The sequence below is a fragment of the Tachyglossus aculeatus genome, chromosome 2 (assembly GCF_015852505.1).
Source record: "Tachyglossus aculeatus isolate mTacAcu1 chromosome 2, mTacAcu1.pri, whole genome shotgun sequence".
NCBI classification, from domain to species: Eukaryota; Metazoa; Chordata; class Mammalia; order Monotremata; family Tachyglossidae; genus Tachyglossus; species Tachyglossus aculeatus.
This window is the reverse complement of record NC_052067.1, coordinates 163,810,908-163,823,345: the sequence shown is the minus strand read 5'-3', so window position 1 is coordinate 163,823,345 and position 12,438 is coordinate 163,810,908. Positions and strand designations below refer to the sequence as shown.

Genomic DNA, 12,438 nt, shown 5'->3' with positions numbered 1-12,438 from the left:
CTTGGGTCATTCATTCATTCTCTCAATCGTATTTAGTGAGCGCTTACTGTGTGAAGAGCACTGTACTCAGAAGGTCAGAGCAGACTTGAGGGGGCTCCAAGCAGGAAGAGGGGGACTGTAAGAGGTGGGATGGGGGTAGGGAGAGAAGAGAGACAAGAGGGAGGAGGGAAAACCTGGCCTAGTGGAAAGGGCACCGGCCTGGAAGTAGGGATGCCTGAGTTTTCATTCTGGCTCCACCACTTGCCTGCTGTGTGATCTTGATCAAATCACTTGAGTTCTCTGTGCTTCAAGTTCCCTCACCTGTAAAATGGGGGTTCAATCCCTATTCTTCCTCCCCTTTAGATTGTAAGCCCCACAAAATGCAGGCACTGGGTCTAAGCACTTCATACAGTGCTCTGCACACGGTAAGCGCTCAATAAATATGATTGATTGATTGATTGATCTGATAGTAATATATCTACCACAGAACTTAAAGTATGGTGCCTTTCTCTCTCCCCCTCTAGACTGTAAACTCGTTGTGGGGAGGGACTGTGTCTGTTCTATTGTTACATTGCACTCTCCCAAGCTCTTAGTCCAGTGCTCTGCAGTAATAATGATGGCATTTGTTAAATGCTTACTATGTGCAAAGCACTGGGGAGGTACAAGATGATCAGATTGCCCCATGTGGGGCTCACGGTCTTAATCCCCATTTTACAGATGAGGTAACTGAGGCACAGGGAAGTTAAGTGACTTGCCCACAGCTGACAAGCGGTGGAGCCGGAATTGGAACTCATGACCCGACTCCCAAGCCCATGTGCTTTCCACTAAGCCATACTAGACTGCTACAGAGAAGCAGCATGATGTAATGAGAAGCAGGATGGTACAGTGGCTATAGCACTGGCCTAGGCGGTGAAGGTCATGAGTTCTAATCCCACTTCTCTGCACCTCAGTTCCGTGATCTGAAAATGGGGATTGAGACTGTGAGCCCCACTTGGGACAGGGACTGTGTCCAACCTGATTTGCTTGTATTCCACCCTAGCACTTAGTACAGTTCCTGGAGCATAGTAAGCGCTTAACAAATACCACTGTCATTATCATTATTATTATTCCTCTGCACACATTAAGTGCTCAAAAAATACAATTGACTGACTCCTCCTCTGCTTTTTTCCTCTTCCAGACGAATGGGCACATACCTGGAAATGGAGATGTGTATCAAGAACGGCTGGCCCGTTTAGAAAATGACAAAGAATCTCTTGTTCTCCAGGTAAGCTGTTTTGGAAGCGAATGGGCTGTTCCTCATGTCACACAAGCAGAGACCGTAGTTTCAGCAGCTGCCTCGGCAGTAGATAATAATAAATGTGGTATTAAGTACTTACTACGTGCCAAGCAGTGTACTAAGCGCTGGGGTAGGTGCAAAATAATCAGGTTCCACATGGGGCTAACCATAGTCCCCTGGTTCTCCTCTTATCCCTCTGGCTGCTCATTCTCAGTCTCCTTTGTGGACTCCTCCTCTGATCCCCATCCCCTGACTGTGGGGGTCCCTCAAGATTCAGTTCTGGGTCCCCTTCTATTCTCCATCTACGCTCACTCCCTTGGAGAATTCATTCGCTCCCGTGGCTTCAAATACCATCTCTATGTAAAGGGTACCCAAATCTCCATCTCCAGCCCTGATCTCGTTCCTTCTCCGCGGTCTCGCATTTCCTCCTACCTTCAGGACATGTCTACTTGGACGTCGTTCCATCACCTCCAGCTTAACATGTCCGAAACAGAGCTCCTTATCTTCCTATCCAAACCCTGTCCTCCCCTGACTTTCCCATCACTATAGGCAGGATCACCATCCTTCCTGTCTCACAAGCCCAGAACCTTGGTGTTATGCTTGACTCCTCTCTCTCATTCAACCCACATATTCAGTCCATCACTAAATCCTGTCAGCCCCACCTTCACAACATCGCTCAAATCCGCCCTTTCCTCTCCATGCAAACTGCTACCGTGTTAATCCAATCACCCAGTAAGCACAGGCGAAGGAGCATGGCTCAGTGGAAAGAGCCCGGGCTTTGGAGTCAGAGGTCATGGGTTCAAATCCCGGCTCTGCCAAGTGTCAGCTGTGTGACTGTGGGCAAGTCACTTAACTTCTCTGTGCCTCAGTTACCTCATCTTTAAAATGGGGTTGAAGACTGTGAGCCCCCCCGTGGGACAGCCTGATCACCTTGTAACCTCCCCAGCACTTAGAACAGTGCTTTGCACATGGTAAGTGCTGTGAGCCCGCTGTTGGGTAGGGACCGTCTCTATATGTTGCCAACTTGTACTTCCTACGCATTTAGTACAGTGCTCTGCACACAGTAAGTGCTCAATAAATACGATTGAATGAATGAATGAATTAATTAAAAAAAATCCCTCCTGGATTACTGCATCAGCCTCCTTCCTGACCGCCCAGCCTCCTTTCTTTCCCCACTCTAGTCCAGACTTCATCACTCTGCTGCCTGGATCATTTTTCTACAAAAGCGCTCAGGATATGTTTCCCCATTCCTCAAGAAACTCCAGTGGTTGCCCCCCGACTTCACTCTAATGCCAACCTTCTCACTGCATCCATCTCATCCATCTTGCCGCCGACCCATGACACACGTCCAGCTTCTTGCCTGGAATGGCCTCCCTCCTCAAATCCAACAGACAATTACTCTCCTCTCTGCCCCCCCCCCGCCCCCGTATCAAAGCCTTATTGAAGGCATTTCTCCTTCAAGAGGCCTCCCCAGACTAAGCCCTCCTGGGTTCTTATTCCTGGTCCGCCCCTTGTCTGCTGTGCTACCTTGGGCGAGTCACTTCACTTCTCTGGGCTTCAGTTCCCTTAACTGTGTAATGAAGATTAAGACTCTGAGCGCCACCCGGGACTGTGTCCTCCCCAGAGCTTAGTACAGTGCTTGGCGTATTTTGTCTTATGCTGTCGAGTCGTTTCCAACCCATAGCGACTCCGTGGACACGTCTCTCTCAGACTAACCCACCTCCATCTGCAGTCCTTCCGGTAGTGGATCCATTGAGTTTTCTTGGTAAAAATCCGGAAGCGGTTGACCATTGCCTCCTTCCATGCAGTAAACTCAAGTCTCCACCCTAGACTCTCTCCCATGTCGCTGCTGCCCAGCACAGGTGAATTTTGTCTTGTAGCAGATTGCCTTCCACTTGCTAGCCACTGGCCAAGCTGGGAATGGGTAGGCCTCTGCTTGACTCTCCCTCCCGTAGCCGAGACTGAAAAAGTACTGGAAACTCTCCAAGTGCCATACTGAGAAGGGGCCTGGCACATAGTAATAATAATAATAATGATGATGGCATTTGTTAAGCACTTACTATGGGCAAAGCACTGTTCTAAGCACTGGAGAGGTTGCAAGGTGATCAGGTTGTCCCACGGCGGGGCTCCCAGTTTTAATCCCCATTTTCCTCCCTTCTAGACTGTGAGCCCGCTGTTGGTAGGGGCTGTCTCTATGTGTTGCCGACTTGTACTTCCCAAGCGCTTAGTACAGTGCTCTGCACACAGTAAGCGCTCAATAAATGCGACTGATTGATTTTCCAGATGAGGTAACTTGCCCAAAGTCACCCAGCTGACAGTTGGCGGAGAGGGATTTGAACCCATGACCTCTGACTCCAAAGCCCGGGCTTTTTCCACAGAGCCACGTTTAAGCACTTCCTCCTCATCATCATCAGTTGCATTTATTGAGCGCTTACTGTGTACAGAGCACTGTACTAAGCGCTTGGGAAGTACAATTTGGCAACATATAGAGACAGTCCCTACCCAACAGTGGACTCACAGTCTAAAAGCACTTAACAAATACCACTTGAAAAATAAATGCATAAGTACGGCTGATTGATTGATTGATGAATGATGATATGCTTTGGAGTTTTCAAGATGAAGAGGTCGATTAAATTTCGAATCTGAGTCCTATTAAAGGCCTCAAAAATATCATGGTGTGAAGATTTGGGGGCCCTGTGTATGGAAGCTGGGTGGGGAAACCTTGCTGTTTCAGTGCAACGGCGGATGGGCCCAGGGTGAGAAACAGAGCTACTGGTAATGGGGGTGGAAACGGTATTTACTGAGCTCCCAGCAGGTACAGTGCACTGTACTGAGCGCTTGATACCAGAGCTCACCCATTTACTATTGCGGCTTGGACTTTGCAGGTGAGCGTGCTGACCGATCAGGTGGACGCCCAGGGAGAGAAAATTCGCGATTTGGAGTTTTGTCTTGAAGAGCACAGGGAGAAGCTGAATGCCACAGAGGAGATGCTACAACAGGTATGGTGACATTCATTCATTCAGTAGTATTTATTGAGCACTTACTTTGTGCAAAGCACTGTACTAAGCTTGGAAAGTACTGTTCGGCAACAGATAGAGACAATCTAGTAGCGTGGCCTAAGGGGAAAAAACATGGAACTAGACTGTGAGCCCACTGTTGGGTAGGGACCGTCTCTATATGTTGCCAACTTGTACTTCCCAAGTGCTTAGTACAGTGCTCTGCACACAGTAAGCGCTCAATAAATACGATTGATTGATTGATGGAACTAAATAATAATAATAATAATAATGGCGCTTTAAGTGCTCTCTTTGTGCAAAGCACTGTTCTAAGCACTGGGGAGAATACAAGGTGATCAGGTTGTCCCTCGTGGGGCTCACAGTCTTAATACCCATTTTACAGATGAGGTAACTGAGGCACAGAAAAGTTAAGTGACTTGCCCAAAGTCACACAGCTGACACTTGGCGGAGCCGGGATTTGAACCCATGTCCTCTGACTCCAAAGCCCATGCTGATTCCACTGAGACACGCTGCTTCTGAAAGCTAGAGGACTTGGGTTCTATTCCCGGCTCCACCCTTTATCTGCTGTGGGACCTTGGACTAGTCACTGCACTTCTCTTGGTGGCTTAGTGGAAAGATCATGGGCTTGGGAGTCAGAGGACATGGGTTCTAATTCCGGCTCAGCCATTGCCTGCTGTGTGATCTTCTTAATTTCTTAATTTAACTTCTGCCCACTGTTGGGTAGGGACTATCTCTATATGTTGCCAACTTGTACTTCCCAAGCGCTTAGTACAGTGCTCTGCACACAGTAAGCGCTCAATAAATACGATTGATTGATTGATTGATTCTGTATGCCTCAGTCCCTTCATCTGTAAAATGGGGATTAAAACTGTGAGCCCTATATGGGACATGGACTGTGTGTCTACCCCAGCACTTAGAACAGTGCTTGGCATATAGTAAGTGCTTAACAAATACCAAAGTTATTATATGGTATTATTATTATTCTCTGTGCCTCAGTTTCCTCCTCTGTAAAATGGGGATTAAATCCTACTCCCTCCTACTTAGAGTGTGAGCCCTGGGTGGGTGGGAAAGGGATAGTGTACAATCAATCAATCAATCGTATTTATTGAGCTCTTACTGTGTGCAGAGCACTGTACTAAGCACTTGGGAAGTACAAGTTAGCATCATCATCATCATCATCATCAATCGTATTTATTGAGCGCTTACTATGTGCAGAGCACTGTACTAAGCGCTTGGGAAGTACAAATTGGCAACATATAGAGACAGTCCCTACCCAACAGTGGGCTCACAGTCTAAAAGGGGGAGACAGAGAACAAAACCAAACATACTAACAAAATAAAATAAATAGAATAGATATGTACAAGCAAAATAAATAAATAGAGTAATACATATGTACAAACATATACATATATACAGGTACAAATCATCTCGTTTCTACCCTAGTGCTTTGTTCAGTGCTTAGCACGTAATAAGCACTTCATAAACACAGTAAGTGCTCAATAAATACGATTGAATGAATAAACACTATTTAAATGAAAAAAAAAAACCCCACTAAACAGCCCCAGCAAGTGATCCAGGGACCTTCTTCTGGTTTCTTTTAGTCTCTCAGAGCTTTGGGCTTATTGTAACACCGAATTCCGTGTGGTGTTCGTGTCTGACTTACACATCCTAATAAAAGATTTAGAGCAGTTGGTGTCAAGCACATGAACGGGTGGAAGAAATAGAAATCTAAAATAGGAAATGATCTCTGAGCTGGTTGGGAAAATTCACTTTTGGGTGAGGTCGTCCTTGATTCAAGATTGCGTCTCCCAACCGTATTGCACTTTACTGAATGAATACCATTGATTCGGTCATTGATTGTTTTCTCTGACTGAAAACTGCTTTTCACATTTTGATAAAGGGATATCTGTCCTCTAGTAAGCAGGGGGAGTATTTAAGAATTCCCCCTTAAAAACTCTTGAGTGAAACAATCTTTGGCCATCGTCGGAGGTTTGAGAACGGCTTTCTCCTCAGATAACAAAATTCTGAAGTAGGCTTCTGAGCCATTTTCTACCGTTCGTCTTCATTCATTCATTCAACCGTATTTATTGAGCACTTACTGCATGCAAAGCACTGTACTACAGGCTTGGGAGAGTACAATATAACAGTAAACGAGTTGTCTACACTCGCTGCCTAGAATTCCTCAACAACAACTCTCTCCTCGACCCCCTCCAGTCTGGCTTCCGTCCCCTTCATTCCACGGAAACTGCGCTCTCAAAGGTCACCAATGACCTCCTGCTTGCCAAATCCAACGGCTCATACTCTGTCCTAATCCTCCTCGACCTCTCAGCTGCCTTTGACACCATGGACCACCCCCTTCTCCTCAACACGCTATCTGACCTTGGCTTCACAGACTCCGTCCTCTCCTGGTTCTCCTCTTACCTCTCCGGTCGTTCTTTCTCAGTCTCTTTTGCAGGCTCCTCCTCCCCCTCCCATTCTCTCACTGTGGGGGTTCCCCAAGGTTCAGTGCTTGGTCCCCTTCTGTTCTCGATCTACACGCACTCCCTTGGTGACCTCATTCGCTCCCACGGCTTCAACTATCATCTCTACGCTGATGACTCCCAGATCTCCATCTCTGCCCCTGCTCTCTCCCCCTCTCTCCAGGCTCGCATCTCCTCCTGCCTTCAGGACATCTCCATCTGGATGTCCGCCCACCACCTAAAGCTCAACATGTCGAAGACTGAACTCCTTGTCTTCCCTCCCAAACCTTGCCCTCTCCCTGACTTTCCCATCTCTGTTGACGGCACTACCATCCTTCCCATCTCACAAGCCCGCAACCATGGTGTCATCCTTGACTCCGCTCTCTCATTCACCCCTCACATCCAAGCCGTGACCAAAACCTGCCGGTCTCAGCTCCACAACATTGCCAAGATATCTGCCCTTTCCTCTCCATCCCAACCGCTACCCTGCTCATTCAAGCGCTCATCCTATCCCGTCTGGACTACTGCATCAGCCTTCTCTCTGATCTCCCATTCTCGTGTCTCTCTCCACTTCAATCCATATTTCATGCTGCTGCCCGGATTATCTTTGTCCAGAAACGCTCTGGGCATATCACTCCCCTCCTCAAAAATCTCCAGTGGCTACCAATCAATCTGCGCATCAGGCAGAAACTCCTCACCCTCGGCTTCAAGGCTGTCCATCCCCTCGCCCCCTCCTCCCTCACCTCCCTTCTCTCCTTCTCCAGCCCACCTCGCCCCCTCCGCTCCTCTGCCGCTAATCTCCTCACCGTTAGGCCTCGTTCTCGCCTGTCCCGCCATCGACCCCCGGCCCCCGTCCTCCCCCGGGCCTGGAATGCCCCCAATCCCTCTGCCCATCCGCCACGCTAGCTCTCTGCCTCCCTTCAAGGCCCTGCTGAGAGCTCACCTCCTCCAGGAGGCCTTCCCAGACTGAGCCCCTTCCTTCCTCTCCCCCTCGTCCCCCTCTCCATCCCCCCCATCTTACCTCCTTCCCTTCCCCACAGCACCTGTATATATGTATATGTGTTTGTACATATTTATTACTCTATTTATTTATTAATTTATTTTATTTGTACATATCTATTCTATTTATTTTATTTTGTTAGTATGTTTGGTTTTGTTCTCCGTCTCCCCCTTTTAGACTGTGAGCCCACTGTTGGGTAGGGACTGTCTCTATATGTTGCCAATTTGTACTTCCCAAGCGCTTACTACAGTGCTCTGCACATAGTAAGTGCTCAATAAATACGATTGATGATGATGATGATAAACAATATACAATGTTGCATTCCCTCTTTTAATCCCCATTTTCCAGATGAGGTAACTGAGGCCCAGAGTATATATCCTGTATATATGTATATATGTTTGTACATATTTATTACTCTATTTTACTTGTACATATCTATTCTATTTATTTTCTTTTATTAGTATGTTTGGTTTTGTTCTCTGTCTCCCCCTTTTAGACTGTGAACCCACTGTTGGGTAGGGACTGTCCTTATATGTTGCCAACTTGGACTTCCCAAGCGCTTAGTACAGTGCTCTGCACACAGTAAGCGCTCAATAAATACAATTGATTGATTGATTGATTCCCTGCCCACAATGAGTTTACAGTCTAGGGGACTGTAAGACAGTCTTCAGACCACCCCACGGCACTAATGTCCAAATCAGTCCGTAATTGATTTATTCATATTAATATCTATCTCCCCCTTTAGCGTCTTAATGGCCAGGGAACATTTCTACCAACTCAGTTATATTGTACAGTAAGCGCTCAATAAATCCAATTGATCAGCAGTCTCACCTGCAAACTAGTAGAGGCAGACTGGAAACTCCAATCTATCAGTGATATTTATTAAGCGCTTATGTGTACAGAGCACTGTACTAAGCGTTTGGGAGAGTACATTAGAGTCAGTAAACATCGTTCCTAATCTCAAGGAGCTTACAGTCAAACCAGGGAGACAGATGTTAAACTACAGAAGCAGAAGCAGCGTGGCTTAGTGTCAAGAGCCCGGGCTTGGGAGTCAGAGGACGTGAGTTCTAATCCTGGCTCCGCCACTTGTCTGCTGTGTGACCTTGGGCAAATCACTTCACTTCTCTGTGCCTCAGTTACCTTATCTGTAAAATGGAGACTGTGAGCCCCATGTGGGGCAACCTGATTACCACATATCTGCCCCCGTGCGTAGAACAGTGCTTGGCACAAAGTAAGCACTTAGCAAATAATAACAATAATAATAATAATAATGGCATTTATTAAGTGCTTACTATGTGCCAAGCATTCATTCATTCATTCAATCATATTTATTGAGTGCTTACTGTGTGCAGAGCCCTGTACTAAGCACTTGGGAAGTACAAGTTGGCAACATATAGAGACGGTCCATACCCAACAACAGGCTCACAGTCTAAAAGCACCGTTCTAAGGGCTGGGGAGGTTACAAGGTGATCAGGTTGTCCCACGGGGGGGCTCACAGTCTTAATCCCCATTTTACAAATGAGGGAACTGAGGCACAGAGAAGTTAAGTGACTTGCCCAAAGTCACACAAGTGAAAATTGGCAGAGCTGGGATTTGAACCCATGACCTCTGACTCCAAAGCCCGGGCTCTTTCCACTGAGCCACGTTGCCTCATTATTATTATTATTATTACAGGTTAGACAGGCAACTGAGTATAAGAATATGCATCTAGATGCTTTAGGGATGAGAGTGGGGTGAGTATCAGAGGGCCTAGGGAGGAAGGCCTGAAATGCAAAGGTGATCAGGAGAGAGGGAAGTAATCAGGGAAGACATCCTGATTACAAGCTGTGTGACTTCGGACAAGTCACTTCAGTTCTCTGGGCCTCAGTTCCCTCATCTGTAAAATGAGGATGAAGACTGTGAGCCCCCCGTGGGACAACCTGATCGCCTTGTATCCTCCCCAGCGCTTAGAAAGGTGCTTTGCACATAGTAAGCGCTTAATAAATGCTATCATTATTATTATTATTATTATTATTCTGCTTCCACCCTCTGCTGGGTGTGTATGGCTACTTCGATCTCATCTATCTCACTACCAACCTCTCGCCCCCGTCCTGCCTTTGTCCTGGCATGCTGGTCCTCCTCATATCCAACAACCAATGACTGTCCCCTGCTTCAAAGCCGTACTGAAGGTGCATCTCCTCCAAGAGGCCTTCCCTGACTAAAGCCCTCCTTTCCTCTGCTCCCACTCCCTTTTTACGTCACCCTGGCTTGCTCCCTTTCTTCATCCCCCAACCCAGTCCCACAGCACTTCGGTCCATCTGTATAATTTCTTTCTTTCTATTCATGTCCGTCTCCCCCCGTAGACTGCAAGTTCATCGTGGGCAGGGAATGCGTCTGTTACATTGTTCTATCGTACTCCCCCAAATGCTTAGTACAGTGCCCTGCGCACAGTAAGCGCTCGATAACTCGAATGACTGACTGACTGGTTGGGTGTATATGGTATGTGTGTGTGAGGGAGGTGTTTGTAGGTGTGTGTCCATGCTTGTGAAGTTTCCACACATTCTCCTCCTGTCTGAGAAGAAGTACTGTAGGAGGAGACAGTCCCGGGGACAGAAGCATTCCCGCCTGTAGACCGAAAGCTCGTTGTGGGCAGGGAATTTGTCCGTTTGTTATTATATTGTCCTCTTTCCAGCGATTAGTACAGTGCTCTGCATACAGAAAGTGCTCAGTTAATAATAATAATAATAATAATAATGGCATTTATTAAACGCTTACTATGTGCAAAGCACTGTTCTAAGTGCTGGGGAGGTTACAGGGTGATCAGGTTGTCCCATGGGGGGCACACAGTCTTAATCCCCATTTTCCAGATGAGGGAACTGAGGCCCAGAGAAGTGAAGTGACTCGCCCAAAGTCACACGGCTAACAATTGGCGGAGCTGGGATTTGAACCCGTGACCTCTGACTCCCAAGCCCGTGCTCTTTCCACTGAGCCATGCTGCTTCTCCAGTGAATGAAAGGGGGAAATCAGCTGCATTCTTGGATCTGTATCATGTAATTATTTTCACACCCACCCCTCCACCAGACCAACATTTACATACATATATGGAATTTATTTATATCAATGTCCGTCTCACCCTCTGGACCGTAAGCTCATTGTGGGCATAGATCACAACTGCCAACTCTATCTAATGGACTCTCCCAAGCGCTTGGTGAAGTGCTTTGCATTCTAGACCGTGAGCCCATTGTTGGGTAGGGACCGTCTCTGTATGTTGCCAACTTCTACCTCCCAAGCGCTTAGTACAGTGCTCTGCACACAGTAAGCTCTCAATAAGAAGCAGCGTAGCTCAGTGGAAAGAGCACGGGCTTTGGAGTCAGAGGTCATGGGTTCGAATCCCGGCTCTGCCAATTGTCAGCTGTGTGACTTGGGGCAAGTTACTTAACTTCCCTGGGCCTCAGTTCCCTCATCTGTAAAATGGGGATTATGACTGTGAGCCCCTTGTGGGATAACCTGATTGCCTTGTAACCTCCCCAGCGCTTAGAACAGTGCTTTGCACATAGTAAGCGCTTAATAAATGCCATTAAAAAAAATACGATTGAATGAATGAATGAATACAGTAAGCGCCCAGTCAGTCTCACTGGTTGACTCTTCATCATCAATCATATTTATTGAGCGCTTACTATGTGCAGACTGTTGAGTCTGTCTGATCCTTAGCCAACACCACGTTACCTGTCTCCCCGCTCTGGCTCCTTGTCAATGTTGCCTTGCAGTGGCAAACACTTTTGTGCCATTCAGACTTTCCCAGGTCCCGGAATTGATTTTTAATTAGCATAGGGACAAATATAGCATTTTTAACCAGACAACATTGGGCTTTTATCTGTATCGGGAGGGAGACTAATAAATGGCTATTAAGTAGAGTAACCAGAATAGTAATAAATCATGGGTCTGTATCCTAAAATGATTTGTGTGACCTCACACTCATTTTTGTTTTGTAATAACTGTGGTGTTTGTTAAGCGCTTACTATATAGTAATAATGATGGCATTTATTAAGCGCTTACTATGTGCAAAGCACCGTTCTAAGCACTGGGGAGGTTACAAGGTGATCAGGTTGTCCCACATGGGGCAAGTCTTAATCCCCATTTTACAGATGAGGTAAGTGAGGCACAGAGAAGTGAAGTGACTTGCCCAAAGTCACACAGCTGACATTTGGCCGAGCCGGGGTTTGAACCCGTGACCTCTGACTCCAAAGCCCTTCCTCTTTCCACTGAGCCACACTGCTTCTCTATATGCCAAACACTAGACTAAGCACTGGGGTACGTCCCAAAGGGGCTCCCAATCTTAGTATTCATTCATTCAGTCGTACTTATTGAGTGCTTACTGTGCGCAGAGCTTGGGAGAATACAGTATAACAATAAGCAGACACATTCCCTGCCCACAGTGAGCTTACAGTCTAGTGGGGGAAGCAGACATTAAGGTAAATAAATAAATTTCAGCTAAACAGATAGTGCCATGGGGCTGGATGGGGGAGATGAATAAATGGAGCAAGTCAAGAACAGATATTGAACCCCCATTTTGCAGATGAGGGAAATGAGGCACAGAAAATAATAATGATAGTAATTATGGTATTTGTTAAGTGCTTACTATGTGCCAGGCTCTGTACTAAGCACTGGGGTGGATACAAACAAATCGGGTCTGACACAGTCCCTGTCCCACGTGGGGCTCACTGTCTC

The 12,438-nt window shown here is 46.8% G+C and overlaps 1 protein-coding gene across 4 annotated transcripts in view; it reads left to right on the top strand.

The window, feature by feature from the left end:
* Window positions 1–12,438, top strand: part of PPFIBP1 (PPFIA binding protein 1) — a 139,930-nt gene that overhangs the window by 42,169 nt on the left and 85,323 nt on the right. For all 4 annotated transcript variants that reach the window (XM_038769367.1, XM_038769366.1, XM_038769359.1 and 1 more), the window contains exons 4-5: window positions 1,157–1,243; window positions 4,141–4,254. In XM_038769367.1, coding sequence (XP_038625295.1) covers window positions 1,157–1,243; window positions 4,141–4,254 — 201 coding nt within the window. The remainder of the gene's footprint in view (window positions 1–1,156; window positions 1,244–4,140; window positions 4,255–12,438) is intronic.